We start from the raw sequence: 16,618 nt of genomic DNA, 5'->3' as shown, positions 1-16,618 counted from the left end.
ACAATCCAAATATTTCTGAAGCCTCAAGATCTCATGTCCTTTGTAGTACAGGGACCGTAGCATCCCCTAATACTTTGATGTGTAAATAACATTTATTTTTTTAATTTCCTCCATTGTATTTCAGTGTGGCCCTAAGTAACGATCCTGACTTATTTTCTCTCTTCCTTGTCTCTTCTTTAGGTAACTGTACACTGCAGATGGTAACTATAAGCTGCACACTAGCTAAAAATAAACATAATGTCAGAATTATATTCAATACTGTCTTTGATTGAAGGACCACGTCCTGCCTTATCAAAGACATCAAGTCCCTATTTGCAAATTCCCATTTCTAGTTACAGCCTTCTGATGCATATCTGCTTTTTGCACCGTGGCATGATTTGGAGGATACACTTCAGTTTCCTTGCAAGTTGCTAAAAGTAGCAAAGAGTCTGTCTAGAAGAGACACCCCATTCTGGCAAAACCTCCCTGAAGACAAAAGAACAGCTCCCATATTTTCACCACGGACTTGTTAGTGGGCGTGGTTCATCATTTCCCCATTCCATCTTTATGCCAGTGTAATTAAGGGGGCTTACATCAAGATAAAACTGAAGAGCATAATGCAAAGATGAGTCAGAACCCACATGCTACAAAATGTAAGAGGACCGTTTCAGAGCAGGATGGCGAGAATTTGGAACTTGCTTATCAGAAAACATGCGCTTCAAAGTGATTCCTGATCATTTTGGAATTGAGATTACAAAATCAGCATAGGTTTGTTCTATTGTTAGTCAAATCACAACTGGGGAGGAAACACGCCAATGCAAACCTGCTGAAACATACTTCATATTTACTCTTGAACAATAATCTGGTCTTCAAGAAGGGAAAAAAAATTTACAAGATTGACAATGGACTACATTGTTCTTTGATCTTGCAGCATGGACAAATCACAGGTGTATTACGTAAATACCTGTCAAACTGACAATTAATATCAATTAGGCTTTAATCTGACATATTACATTGGGCGCAGCAAATGCAAAATCTGTTCAAAGTAGATCGGAGATATGTACCCTTCAATTAGACATGAGAGAGGAGGAAATTCTACTCTCTGGGAAAGCACAGAGTTTAACTCCTGAACTGCTAGAGATTTGTGTGGATGAAATTCATCCTTGTGAAGGTGGCCAGTCTAAAACTTTTTTGAGCCCTTGCAATTTCAAAAAGAGTAAGGGGCATTTAAGTAGTCATGTGAGAAGAAGCTGCTCCTCCTCTCTCCCCATATACACATAGTCTTGAGTGTGCAGTGTCAGCAGCTGCATTTTTTGACACATACAAAGGCCAGAGTAGAGGAAATAAGAGAGAGATCTCTCTGGATAAGGCCTTCTGAAGCAATCACTTTGGATCTGGGAAGTAAGAGAGTATTCACAAAGCTACACAGGAAATGGAAAAAGGCACTTTCATGGTGTGTCTCAGATCTGGCAACTGGACTAGAAGAACACACATATCTTCATTTACATAGGTGAGACCTACAGATACAGCTTCCCAGATTTGGAATGTATGTATGAACAGCTCCCTGTATTCAATATGCCTCTGGGTTTTTTTTTCCAGCTTTACAACATCAAACAGATCCCCAAATCACTACAGTCAAAATGGTGATACAATAATTTCTCCTCAAAGTGAGAAACTGCAAATACATTACCAAAAGTGAACTGACAGTTTATGCTACAATGGATTGTCCTGGGGTTAATGAGACAGAGAAGTAAAACACTCAGCAGACAGATTCTCAGCAAGATTCTCAAGATTCTCAAGCCACAACCGCTGTTATGACTAAATATGTCCAAACCTCAAAAGAAAGCAGACATGACTGCAATATTTTGTGGCATATGAAGAAGACATAAATGAGGCTAAAAACACAATGCTTGTCCTTCTAGAGACAGCATCTAACCTGTTTCATAGCTTTCTTCATATACTATGAACCTGCTTCTCCATTTTAAATTAACCTTTTCATTTTATTTATGATCTCATGTGTTGCCTGCAAAAGAGGATGCTGACTAAAATTTTTTTACAGCACTATTTTTAATGCTGTGAAAAGCTCTTCTTATCCTTAGACTTTTCAGAGAGCTGGCTGAAAGAAAATATGCAACATCTCATTAGTCCTAAAATATGCAGATAGAATCCCATTTCTTGCCAGCCATCGACATAAGCAAAAATTTTCACTCATCTAACATCCCACTAGTCATGCCTCAAATTCATATGAGGTTTAGAAATGCAAACCTTCAGCAGGATGCCTTTAAATCTGCAGGTCTGTTTTGTAACAGAGATTTGCAAAAGAATTACACTTTTAAATAACTCTACTCTCATTTAATAAACATTAAACATAATCTCGATAATTTTAATCAGCTGAACTAATGAATATCATTGAAAATATCTCCTTTCATTTGAGAATGTAAACACCTACTTTTCCATCCAGTAATTTCATGCCCTGAGATGATACTACACATTGCTTTCTGAACCCAAGGATGGGAATTACTTTCTACCTCTCAGCTCAGAAGGAGTGAAAGGGAAAATACCAGGAAAATATAAAATAGCTTTATTCAATTTAAAAGAAGAAGGCAAAAAAAGAAGTGTGTATCCTGTTAATTAACTTACAATATTTATTACATAAAAACTAGATTGAAAAAAGGGAGTAAAATAAGAACTTTACGCTCTAACAAGAAAGCCAATGCTATATAAGACTATGGAAATCATATTTTCCATTTTCTGTTTCTAAAACACATGCTAAATTCTGCTCTCTCTCTTTTTTTTTTTTTTTTTTTTTTTTTGGCGCTGTGAGGTATTGTTGACTTTGGTGACTTTCTTATGTGAGGGAGAGAAAGGAGAAGTCAACAACTTTGTGATTGTCTCTGGAGATGTTCAGCTTATGTCATGGACAACTCAGTCTCTGTTGGAACAATGATTATCTATGTTAAAAATGTTATCTTGTGAATTATTCTTCAGTGCTTTACAGGCTTCCATTCACCTTTACAATACAGCAACACGACTTTAGAGAAAACCTTCAGGAGTAAGAAAGTCCCTCTTCCTTCTTCAACTTGGCATTCCTAACTTCCTTGTTCACGTTCAGTGTGGTAGAAAACCTACTGAGATATTACTTTTCCTTCATTTTATGATGTGGATCTCCAGAATATGGAAGTGGAGCACGCCTGTGTGCCTTGAACTTTTGAACAGCACTGGAGTAACTCCTGGCATCACCTTCTGGAGACACCTCTCCTGCAGCCTCTGGGTAGCAGTAGGGGAAGCTTTTGATTTCACTTTGTATTTCCACAAAGCATTTCAAGCTGCTGTCCTGACACGTCTGAGTGAAGCAGGAGGAGGCCTCTTGCCAGACAGCTCCCCCATGGTATGCAGCCGCTTGCCGCTCCCAGCTCCGAGGCCGCAATTACACACGCGGGTGGCGGCTGCTGCCAGGGGTGTGCATGGCTCCGCGGCACAGGGACCAGGGAGGGGACAAGCAAGGAGAACCAGGCCATCACTGGGCTCTGCCATGAAGTCATATGAATAAGGAAAAGGAGGGGGAAAAAAGAAAACAAGAAGAAAAAAAATAAAAGAAAAAAAAAAGAAGAGAAAAGAAAAAAGGGCTTTAGTAAGAATGCACATGCCTCCAGAATCTTTTTAAAATAAAAGTGAGCCGCCTAACTTTAGTTAATCTCCGGGTCTCAAAGCTGATCACACTGAAGCTAATCACCATATTTCAAGTATGAATTGTAGCAAATATGTCTGTATTATTCCCAAAATCCTTATTTTCTCAAAACCATCATTATTTCTCCTTCTGTCCTCTGTCTCTCAGTATTATTTTCCAGTATAATGACTGCTGTCACTGATGAAGGTTACAGTAAAAAATAAGCTAAGTAACTTATACTTTATGATCTTTAGATGTTACATGAAGAGAAGTTACATGACACTACACTATGAAAGCAGTCTGACAGAGAGAAAATTCAAAGTTTTGCTACATTTGTTAGAGCAAAGTGCAGCATCATCTCTTATTACTGTGTAGCTCCATGGCCAAAAAGTAACCCGAGGAGGGTTCATACCACATACTTCACATGAAATATGAGCTCAAGCCTAGGTAATATCCACCCTTCCACTTCATGAAGAGCAGAAATTCTGGGATTCACAAAGGCTTTTCTAGTGAGCCTAGAGTCCAAAGCAAGTGGCATTACCAGAAAAAACCCACAACACAGGACAGGCAGTCTGGCCTACTGCTGTTTCCTCCCAGCAAGAGATGTATGGCAGTGCCACGACTGTGGCTGAGGTATGCCATGCAACAGCCCCTGACAGTGATCCAGAGAGATCTCTGTCACAAGAAGGACAGAAGGGATTTAATAAGTTTGGGGAGGAGAGGAAAGGGATTCCTCTGTACAGAACAGATCAGGCTTCGCCTATTATCAATCTATCAAAACTACAGCCAGATCCTTGGATCAACTCTGTGATACTTTAGGGCCATTGGCCATTGTTATATTATCAGAACGTGACAATACAATGCAAGGGCATGAACAGAGCACTTGAGTGGCCTCACCTTAGTGAGGTTGTAGTCCTCATATTTCAAGTCCATCACCCACTGTATCAAGTATAAACTACATTTTAAAACAGTTCATCAAAAACATCAGCAGTCCGGCACAGATATTCTTTAATTCCTTTCCACAAACTATGACATATATGTCAGCTGGGTTACTTTGCAGATCTCTGCTGTTTGGCTTATTTTAAACCTTGCTCCACAAGGTACTCATAACTTCATAGTTGGTTTTCCCAGTTTAGTGAGGGAAAGCAGCAAGAGCTTCTCTTCCATGTTTTGAACAAGGGATGTTTCTTTTCAACTCAGGGTATCCCAAAAGCAGAGCACTGCTGCTGAGAGATCTGCTGCACCTAAAAGCAAGGTGGTCACCTTATTGGAAACAAAGCTGTATTTTACCTTGAGGTGTCTTCTCCTTCAAAGGACTCAATCAGAGGATGAATTGTAACATTCTTGGCACCAATGCCAAGACCACTGATTTTCTTTCAGCTGACATAACCAAACAAGCTATTATATAATTTTTGACTGTACAGATCTGAAGACATGATCCAAACTGATGGATTTAAAGTAGTTAATGGATTGCCATTAACAAAGCTGCTCAGTGATTATGAATAATGGATCCTAACCCCTATCAGTAGCTGAACTGAAATACATCCACCTAAACAACTTCTGCATTCTAGAAAGGAACTGCAAAGGAAACATTGTTAAGGTTGGTATAATTAAGTTCCCTTTTAACATATTTAAAATATACTAGGCAGGCAATCTTGGGTTACTTAACTGGTACCGCCAGTTCAGTCTATCACCTATTCTGTCGTTTTGCATGCATATCCCACATCCCTCCAAAGCTCTTAACCCATTATTAGTTATTATTTTGGAGGAATGTGATACATAAATTTAAACATGTCAGACACAGTGTTCAACACTTCTAATGATCTATTACCCTCATATTATTGGAGTCCCTGAGGAAGTTTGGCAGATGCCATTCAATCATCAAGCTATCATTACTATGTTTTAGCTTTAATCTAAAGTGCTTAAGAGCGTTGTGCTTCTTAATTCATATTCTGTCTTTCTTAAGGAAAAAAAAAAAAGGTGGGGAGAACGGGTGGAAATAGTTCACCTTAACTGGCCTAGAGTTTGTCATATTTGGGGAACACATTTTTTTTTCCCAAACTAAATTACTTTTTCTTGTTTCAGTTATAAATCTATTTCGTCTAAAGTTCTAGTGGTGTCTCAGTAACTTAGTATAAATCTAGAATACGTAAAAAAAATACTATGGTAACACAAACAATTTCAAAAAACATGAGTTTTTGATCCAAATCTTCCCAACATACGAAGTAGTTGGGAAAAGTAGTGCAAAGTTAAGTTTGTGCACAAATGCATTATTACCTATGACTCTGTCTTGCAGACTGCCTATTTATTAGTATCTAATTTTCTGATGACCTCTCCCAGGAAATTCAGAGGCCTAAGACTATTAAGTAACAGCACAGCTTTATGAATACTTCACTGTTTGGGTACTTTGCCGCCTCTGTTGACGACAAGATTCAGACTGTTTGTTGTAGGCAGTAATACCTCAAGCAGTGATTCAGGATGTCTGTTTTCCAGAATTCTAAATTAATCCGGGCCACCGCAGATGTGCATGAGCCCAGTTGCAATTCTGTGGGCTGGAACACATCCAATCCACAATGAAACTCCATTTCAAGACAGGTAAATGCTTAAACACAAAGACCTTTATGCCCTATGGCTTATGCACACTGCGGGCACACGCTGCCCAGCTTGAAACCAACACATAGCAGATGCTATGGCCATAAGAGGTGATAGCCAGATTTTGCGCAACAGTTACAACATACATGAGAAAACATGGGAAAACTCGGTTCAGTTCCCTTAGTTTCCCAGTTAACCTTGTGGTGGGCAACATTTTTTTTCATATCTAATTTATACATTTTTTTCTGCAATTTAGGCTTTTTACTTTTTTGTCCCATCCAATCAGTACAGAGAATAGGCCACTCCTTCTCCCTTGCAGCATGCCTCTACCTATTGAGGGATTAATTCCTTTCTGTACTAAACATATCACTAACCACATCTTTCTTTAAAACCTCTGTTTTCTAAACTTTCAATTGGTTTTGTTGCTTTTCCCCAAGTCAAAATCTACATGCTTCTGCCATGTGGTGTGCAAAACCAGGTACCATCCCGTTGTCGCAAAATCAGACACCATCCTGGGTCTTGCCAGCACTGAGTTACAAGAGAAGCCTCATGTTTTAGACACAGTGCTCCTGTTCATCAGTTTCAGTAGGATACCTGCTTTTCCACAATACTGACAACAGGGACAGGTTTTAGATGGCGATCCCTTATGATCTCTCTCAACTACTTTCTGGAAAAAGGTAAATACCTCTTGTTTTTCATCCCATATGGTAGATTTGGAATCTCCTCCTTATATGCAGTACTCTGCATGTGTTCTCATTGAGTCATACCCTATTCATGTCAGACTATTTCTCCAATAGTCAAGATCACTTTGAACTCTGAGCCTTTCCTCCCACCTCACTATCAGGTAGTTTTCTGTCCTTCAATGTTAAGATAATCTCATCTAATGCTGTTCAGATTCAACAAATATGCTGCTTGTCTCATCACTCTGAAAATACTGGAGTGACTTTTGTAAAGCTCCATTTGAGACTTGTTTGTAGGCTGATACTCTGCACAAAGGCAGAGTAATTGCTCAAATACTTCTTTGTATAGATCTATTTTAAGATAATACAACTTCTTCAGTAAATCCTCTTCCAACCTACACCCTTCCCTCATCACAAATGAGTCAGGATACCACTTAGTCAATCAAAAAAACAGATTCTAGCCAAGAGACAGGATTTATTTTCTCTGGATGGAGAACATTCCTACGCAGGGTAGAAAGCTAAGTCAACAAAATAGTACAAAGGCCCAGCTCTTGCCCACAACTATCCTTTTTATGCAGACAATTGACACCAGGGCGTGATTCTTGGGAACAGCCTGCTGGATGTGGCTCCCAGCCAAGCCCAGGGAGGTACAGGCACCATTCATGCACCCCATCTTCCAGGGCAGCACATCAACGGGGAGTGCTCCATAGACCTTCTCTTGCCACCTTCACTTCCTTTGGGACAACTGTCTCTCTTTGCTCCCCTAACAGGTACACCCTGCCTGCTGTACGTGAGACGCACTTCTAGGAAAACGAGAAAATAATGTGTTGAGTGTTGAAGACCTCTTCCCATGCCCATTGCAGATAATGACAGGGTTCACTGGACAGAGAAGTTCACAGGGCCCTGTAAAGAGAGCTTCTGTTTTTAAATTGCAATCCAAATAGAAATAAGACTGGTGTGTTAAAGACCAGCTTGAACTCTACTTGTAGCAATTAGAAAGGGTACATTGCTAAGGAAAAGGAGGAAAATCCAAGCACAAGCTGCTTTCTACCAGCAAAATGTCATGAGGATCCTTGGGGTTTTATAGTTTCCAGTACTCTTTATAATTATTTAATTAATTGGAAATTAGAGGTAGTGGAGACCTGTTGTTTGACTTGTTTAAAGTCATAGAAAAGAAATTAAATGAGTGTTTGGATTTTTTTACTTAGGTTGATCAGTCTGAGGCAGGATCTTCTACAGTTGTTTCTGCCATCTAGCCCCTTTCAAATATTTGGTGGGGGGGGTGTGTTGAGTTAAAGTACTGAATTTCTATTTTCAAACCAAGTAGAATGCATTATAGAATTAAATTATTGGGAGATGAGGCCTGTCTGGGGCCATAGAGAATTTATGTACACAGATTGTCATTTCACCCTTAAGGAAAATAATTTACATTTGACTACAACACCTCCCATATGCCCCTTCATATGTCACTTTACCTTTGTCTGCTTTCACACCACAGGGTCTTTAGGATGAAGACATTATTTATTTTTGCCTTGTATGGTGCCAAATATGTTGCCAGTACTTAAAATAAATAGCAGTAATACAGGCTCATTATCACGCAATTTAAGCCCTGGCAATCTATACTTGATCCAGGAAAGCCAGTTTTTTTCCTGACACTATCTGTGTTATCTGGGGAGGGATTGTGCTAATACCTTCCATGTGTGTGAAAACAGCCCTTGCTAAGAAGGTTTTCATGCTGGCTCTGAATCTGATTTCACATACCCCCTTTCACACTGATGTTACTGTTTTCTTCAGTATACTTGCACTTCATACAGAATCTTCTCCCAAAGACCTCTGTGAGCCAGAGGGGAGATGTGAACCATTGTTTCCTGAGTCAATGTGAACAAACCTTATGTGACTTTATACATATATATATATATATATATATATATATATATATATATATAATAGATGTTATAGAGATCTGTTTTCTCTGTGATTACTTTCTAAACACCAGCTTTATATTTCCCCTGAGGCCTGAAGAAATTTGCAATTTTCTATTATTCTGTTTCCTACCCAGTACACTAGCAATTTAGGCAAATTTTGCCTTTGTAGTATTTAATTTAAACAACTGGAAATGGGTCTGTGCTATGTGGATTGTGCTGGAGCACAAACATATTTGCAAGAAAACAGGCTTTCTGTGCCCTGCAGCCACAGACTCCTGAGACAGGAAATCACAGCATGAACCTGATGATCAGGCTGCAGACAGCAGCCTCGATGTGCCACAGACTTCTGGTATTCCAAGTAAGAGGCAAAGGCAATGAAAACAGATTAAAACACAAAAAATCTGGCAAGTTAGAAGAAATTTGTCTCATGCCTCTGTCTATATATGCACATGTACAGCCAAATACAGACAGAATTAGCCTCTTCTATATATATTTAAACTAATAGGATGATAAAGATACAAATAGATTTCCAACTTCTCGCAGAAGAAAAAATGCATTCTGAAATGATTCATATTACCTTGTGGCGTGGCAACATATTATTTAATAGCAGCATAAAGTGATACATGCTCTGAAGGGGCTACACTCACAAGAGAAGCTTCTTTTGGAGTCAGTTGCATGCATTACATCACTCATGGCCACATGTGAATGTTATTTGTGTATATACTCTGAAACAAAATAAGGGGAATAGACAAAGGGAGATTCCTCCCACACCCCACATGCCAGAATCTCGTTTCCTATCCTCAGCTGGTGCTCCAGAGCCTGACTCCAGCAATAACAGTCTCCCACTGAGATTAAAGCACTGGCAAACACAGCTTATCTTGGTTAATGTATACTTAAGTTTTGTGTGTATAATACATACATATATTTACATATATAGACGCACACACATATGTATATATTTATGTCTCTCTCTCCCTCTACTGATACACATATTGTGTTTATACACATTTATAAATATGATATGTAGGACATCTTTTGCAGGGAGGAAATAATCCCCGGATGGAAAAACACTTGTAGATGTGAGCCCAAGCAAAGATGATTCTTGACTTCAGCAGCTGCCCCCTGCTCCTCTGCACCTCAGTGGATGCAATCACTCTCAGAAACCTCTGTCTCCTTTCCCCAAGGAATGCTGGGGTCCACTCCTGCTGCAGAGCTGTGGCTCAAACCTAGCCAGTCACCAGCAGTGCTGTTCCTCCACCTCATATGAATTGTATCAAAATTGTCATATGAATTGTATCAAAATTGTCATAAAGCCTAAAGGCTCAGAGACCTATGACAACCAAAGCACCAGACCATGTTTTTGTGGAATCATTGAGCAAATGTGCCTGAAGTAAGGAGGACAGACCCTGAAGATGTTGCTTACCGAATAGTTTGTTCAGCATTTCTTGAGGCATTGCAACATTTACCAGATTTCCCCATGGGGACAGTCATATTGGTAAATGCGGTTCACTTGATGATCCTCTGTAAGTTTAAATTAGTATGGGCAGACATACTTAGCAAGGGAGAAGACAAGAGAAAGTGATCCAAATTTTGTGGACCATAAACAAATACTTTTGTGGACTGAGACCAGTAGAAGATTTACTGGGACATAAACAGTGCTCACTTACTCCAGGGTAAAACAACAATGATGTTTCTGAAGCAAAGCATAAAACATCTTGGCTAGCAAAAGATTATTAGCTTATTAGGAGTGATTATTAGCTTATTAGGAGTGTAAAAATATAGGTATATATGCCTGTATACATATGGTTGCCAGAAATTAAGGGTTTGTACTTCAGATTTATGTGACATCTCTTCATTATCAGAGTAAATTAATTTACTCTGAAAACTAAATAGATCTGTACAATGCATGTATGCTGGTGCTTAGAAGATACAAATAAGCATGAAGTAACCTTCATACAAGTGAAATGCTAACCTGCCAATACTTGCTATTGCATCATTTTGAGGAAAAAAAAAAAAAAAAAAGAGGACAGGATGTCCATAAATAAAAGCTGTTATTTTAAATCTGCTGAGAAACTCAGGTATAAATATATACCAGTGAGTCAGAAAGTGAGAGGGAAATATGTGAAGTTTGATCATACCCTGTTTTAGGTGGATATAAATGGGATGGAAGAAGGGAATGAAAGCCTTTAAGTGCCTGAAATTCCAAGACCAAGATTCAGACCTGTAAAGTATTAAGCCAAAGAAACCTTGCTAGCATATCTGCTGGAAAGAAACAGCATACAGCAATAGTACTTCTATGCTAGGATCAGTAAAATTGGAAAGTTGTAAAGGACACATACCCAAAAAGGAAACACAGTACAGGAGAGGTACAGATGAAAGAAAAAGAGATTATGGCAAACAACTGCTCTTTACCATCAACAAATGTAATCCAAGTCTATAACACAGCTGGGGTAATGCTCTGACTTTACAACACCAAATGCAACAAGAATTCCTTGGGGGTAGATATCTGCGCATCAATCACTGCTATCAAAAATAACAAAAAATTTTGGTAGGTGAAATACCTACACATGCCATACATATATACATACATAATGTATTTTGTTAAGAAGCAGCCACATAGTCTGAGAACATTTAACATGAACAGCATGAGATGCACTGGTATAGAACAGAAAAAGGAAAGGAGGGGGAACCTTGAGCTCAAGTCTATCAGTCTCTTCTTAGCAGACAGTTACTCTGCTCCCACTCTCTTCAGATGTTTCCCTAAGCTCAGCCAGTAAGTGAAACATCATTTTACTCAAACAACCATTTCATACTGGCAATAGTATGTGCACTCCCATGGATATGTCCTGGCTTAAGCACAGACCAAAGTCTACAGCTTAGAATGTATACTTGGAATGAAACCTCTGTTTCCACAGTGGTCCTCACCAGTCATAAAAGTTCCTGATTCCAAAATATTTTTCAACAGAATGTATATATTTAAAATCTATTTTTCTGTGGTGGACTTAGTAGTATCAGGCTGAACTGGATGATCTTAAGGGTCCTTTCCAACCTAAATGATTCTACGGTTCTACTTAGTTGGGACATTCAGGACAGACTTTCTGAGGCTGTAACCTGAGCAACTCATTAACTGATATCACTCTCTATGATAAGCACCAGCAGAGATGCCTTCCCCTCATCCACTGGCTGGATTTGTTTTCTTCCACCTTGTCATAAAAGAGATTCTCTCCATTAGTCTGCAAAGGTGAACAGCAATTGCAAAATTTTACAACTCATAGTTTTTCAGTGTGCTCCTGATACCACATCAAGATGGTTGGGAAATGGTGCTGGAAAAGGAAATTCCTTACCTATAAGTCTCAGTTCTAGTCAACCTTGCTGCTTTACAAGCCCCACAGCTCTTCCATCCTTATGGAGGTCCACAACCTGATTTGAGTTCAGCAAGGCTGCTCAAGTACAGAAGTACTGCCAAGTTAGTTTAGGAAGTCATCTTTTACACTGATTTTCACAGGGGTTCTTTAAGATTCTGGCACTTCAAGTCATAAAGTTGACTGAAGCTGCCAAGGAAAGGCCACATTGCATTGAAAATCACAGCGGAGATGTGGGAGAGATGAATGGCTTACATACATGGAAACTGAATGGCAAGCATGGCATCCAGAAGCAAATGTGTTTGGTTGCACCTTCTGAATGCTGGTGGTGTTAAACACAGCCAGCCCTCACAGTTAGAGTCCCCTGCTGCAGTCAGATCTGAATTTAGCAGCACACTGCAGCTCCAGTAAAGCACAGCCTTAATTTTCATTCTTTAAATTTGTGTTGCTTCTTGAACAGCACTTCAGGCTGAAAATGCATTCTGTAAACTGGAAATCTGAGCCTATTAGCACATTTAGAGAAATAATTGGATTAAAGCAGCAGGGGCCAGCAGGGATAGAAGTTATCTATCCTTTAAATACATCTTAGTGACAAAAGAAAAATGTGTGAAAAACATTTAATGCTACTCCTTCAGTGCAGCCTAGCCATATGAAAGGCAACTTTCAATTTTACAATGGGCTTTGTGCCACCAGAGATATGATAGAAAGGAGTGGGAGGGAGAAATGAAGCTTAGCTAACTAATGAGTTGGGACTATCCGCTGTTTTTGGCTGAAGAGCTGTTGCTCAGTTAAATATAGCAGCTATTCTCCTGGCAGTGCAGAGATGAACACCTCATGAAATGAATTAGTGACATTCCTCTGGTTTGATTTCTCATGATCTGTAAAATTTTAAAACTGATCCTAATTTCCAGATCTTAGTTTCTATGCCAGATCCACCAGACAGGAAAATATTAATCTGCTGGGATTTTTCAAGGAATTTTCTACATCTAGAAATGCTGAGAACATGCTCTTCCAAAATGAAGTAACAGCTATACTGCTCTCCTCCTTGCTTTCAAAATTACTTTAAACTTCTGCAAGTCTACAATGCTTGTACCACTCAGAATACCGTGGATTTTGAAGAAGAAAAGAGGAGGTAAAACTATTCAATTTTTCCCCCACTAATCCAGTTCTACTTGGTGCTAAATCCAGCATTGGAAAAGTATTGCCCTTGCAGAATAGGAGCACTGCAATTTCATGAAGACTCCATCTGAGTCCTGCCTGTGATTTTGTGTCACTGCTTTGCAGCAGGGAGAAATGAAAACGTGCAGTGGGAGGGTGCAGCTCAGCACGCGCATCTGCAGGCCAGGACTTCAAGACAAGCACTCACAGGACCTGAAGGACAAGGTGGATGCAACACAACACACAGAATAACAGGGGGACAGACTGAGCTCTCACTTCAGAATCCATTTCAGAAAGTATGAAAAGAAAATGCCTGTGACTGTAGCTGTGGCAATCTCTGTCATCCCATGGCTACTCTGGATCCCAAATACACTAGCTTGATTTTCCTACATCATACATGAAGTGAAAAAAAATAGTGATAAATGTGGAAGAAACTGATGTCTGAAATTGCAAGGACAGAACATCCTTATATGTGATCAAGTGACATTTGTGCAACTGGGAGAAGGCATAAAGTGTTTAAAGACAAGGCTCACAAAGCTCACTCAGTTTGTGGATATTTTCTAGGAAGAGAAGCTCTGAATGGGCTGTGTCAACAAAACTGTCCCAAATCCTTGTGCCTGCCTTTAAAACTGCCTTGAAAAAACAAATCAAAGAAGGTACAGCCATTAATACCAGTTAAAGACCCTCAGAGCTCTTCAAACCTCGATTGTACCTTGCTTTTTTATACATAAGGAGATACTTAAATGCTGATGTTCATAGAATGCTGAAAATTGACGCAGAGTGGTAGCCAGGCTGGCTTTTGAGTTAATTAGCCCATCTGAAAATAATACAAAGAACTAGCTAAAGGTTAATACTGATAACAACATTTTGCCTCCTCAAGGCAGACATGATGTTATAAATGTAAAATTTCCAAGTTTTGTGGGGCGTGGGGGATTCCTTAAAACTGACGCATCCCTTCCCTTGGGCATTATCAAATCTCAAACTGAACTGGGAAGCTAACACTTCTCTTCCTACACTAGACAGATTCAAAAGAGAGAAGATTCTGCTGGAAACATCCATGTTAAGCTCTGCCAAGAAAGCATGTTTTCTCAACAAGAAGTGACTGTCTCTATTTGCTTTGTCTCAGACATGTAAACAAGTTATTAATTCAACGATTTCACATTTTGGACATGACACTAATCACAACTTTGATAATTAAACTCCCTCCCACTTTGTAGCTTATAGCTTGAGGAGCCCCATGAAACGCATAATAAAATACTTGTGAGCTCATTGAGGGAATTCAGCACAACAAATACCTGCAGGAAAGATTATAATCTATTTCCTTTCCACAGAGTCAACAAGACTAAAACTGCCCACTTGATTGTGTCCCTTTCCTCAGGGCAAGTCAGAGATGCAAGTCAAAGTTACTTGCTTGACAGAAAACACAGGAAAAAAGCAAAAAAAAAAAGCAAAAAAAAAAAAAAAAAAGCCTGAATTTGCAGTCTGGATGGGTCACGCCTGGTGGCAGATATGGTGGGCTGGTGGTACATGGCATTTCTTGCTGTCTGGCTTTGCATGTGTTCAGCCTGAGCGCCCAGAGTCTGGACCTTTTTCTGAGCAAGCCAAATTACCCTTAACCACATAACCACACCGCCCCATCTGTGACCTCTCCTCCTGGATCTGGAAGGACCCGCCCTCTCCGTGAAAGACAGTTAATTGCATCTCCATGATAATCGAGCCCAAAGACTGCTAGTAAGTAGAGGCTATCAATTGTGTTGAAGTAGGACTTCTGCTATTTGTGTTCCAGATTAATATCCACCAAGGATTTCCTAAAGCTGTTGGACTCTAGCCCACATATGCAAAGACAATCTGAAGTGTTAAATGAGATGCTGAGTTGTACCTCTTGCTATGGCCAATGCAGATTATTTCCACTGAGGAAACCACCTCCTTTCTTAATTGCAGGGAGGTGTTTCACTTGCTCATTTTACAGCCAGTGTTTGCATCGCACGCGGAGATAGCTGTGAACTTTGAAGTGTAAAGTGAGAATTAAAAAGTTTCCAAGACTGCAAAGAGCACAGTAACTTAATAAAAACTCATTAGGAAGCCAAGAATAATGTGTGTTATATTACACCAATCCTAGATCAAGAACTTAGGACTGAAAACACAGAGAGAATTTAAAGTCACAAAAAGCTTCTCAAGTTGAAAATCTTGCTGAAGCAATGATTATAGTTTTGTTTTTCCAAAGAAAAACTTTTATTTTGAAACTTTTATTTTGGAGAACTATTAATCCTTTAACCTCAAAATGCAAGCAACTTGGACACTAAAAGTCTTCAATTTAATCTTAAGGTGTACAATGGCTCTTCTGCTTGTCTGCACCGGTGCTACATGTTCTCCAGCCTGTGGTCAGAACTGCCACTGAATACATGCAAAATTTTGTATTTGCATTATTTTGTGCTAGCTAAGTAAAATTTGTTATTCTCAGCTCATAGTGCTTCCGAATAAAAGACCACCATTTTATCTGAAGGAAACTGAATATGGAAATCAACAGAAAACACCACTTAGTTACCACCTCAGCCATTATTGAAGACAATTATGCTTGGGCAAGGTTACTTACAGTAAGTATACTACTTTTCTTTATCACGTCAACAATGCCTGTCAGTCAGTGTTAGCTGATTTGGAGAACTGAGGTCACTTCTGAGATGCTTATATTAAGAACCTTTGAACTGGGTATGACTGGTGAAACGAAATACTTGTTTTCCAAAGGATGAACAGTTACAGCTAAAGTAAGCCTTCCCTCGGTGCCTCTGTCTTTCCACTGCTCCTGGCTGCAGAGGTGTATTTATACCACAACGCTGCTGAACTGCAGACCTTTTCATAGAGCTCCAGCTTTGCTGGCAAGAATTTCAAGCCTACGGGCCAAGACACCGGCAATCCCTTCCTTCCTCTGTGAGTAACCCTGGAGGGGATGCCTCACTTACAAATTCTACCCTGAAACAGGACTCAAGATCCCAGGGAACTGCCTACAGTGTCCCTCTGTCTAATAGTAGTGTGATTACTGTCATCTCTTAATGTGGGACTGAGTTTGGGAGTGAATTAAGCATGGTATCACTGGCTTTTTTCCTTCAAAGCTGACTTTCTTCATGATTACAGTAAGTAAGTGCAAGCACCTCAGTGGCAATGGAGCTGCAGCATGAGGCCTTCTAATTGCAGCATTTCATCAGAGAAAAAGCAGAGAAGGAGGCAAAGGTTTCCAAACGGACAGGACAGGACAGAGTG

At 39.6% G+C, this 16,618-nt stretch overlaps 1 protein-coding gene across 2 annotated transcripts in view; it reads right to left on the bottom strand.

The window, feature by feature from the left end:
- The window catches only part of GMDS (GDP-mannose 4,6-dehydratase), a 409,290-nt gene that overhangs the window by 39,808 nt on the left and 352,864 nt on the right, over positions 1 to 16,618 (bottom strand). Inside the window, exon 10 of one of the 2 annotated variants that reach the window (XM_041475416.1) lies at positions 3,276 to 3,506. The exons of the other annotated variant lie outside the window; for it this stretch is intronic. Within the exon in view, the coding sequence (XP_041331350.1) occupies positions 3,276 to 3,506 (231 nt within the window). Of the gene's footprint in view, positions 1 to 3,275; positions 3,507 to 16,618 lie in introns of those variants that run through there. 2 annotated transcript variants of the gene reach the window in all.

Source organism: Pyrgilauda ruficollis, unplaced genomic scaffold, assembly GCF_017590135.1.
Source record: "Pyrgilauda ruficollis isolate IOZ18807 unplaced genomic scaffold, ASM1759013v1 scaffold35, whole genome shotgun sequence".
NCBI classification, from domain to species: Eukaryota; Metazoa; Chordata; class Aves; order Passeriformes; family Passeridae; genus Pyrgilauda; species Pyrgilauda ruficollis.
The sequence above is the reverse complement of the archived record's forward strand: the minus strand, read 5'-3'. Positions and strand labels throughout refer to the sequence as shown.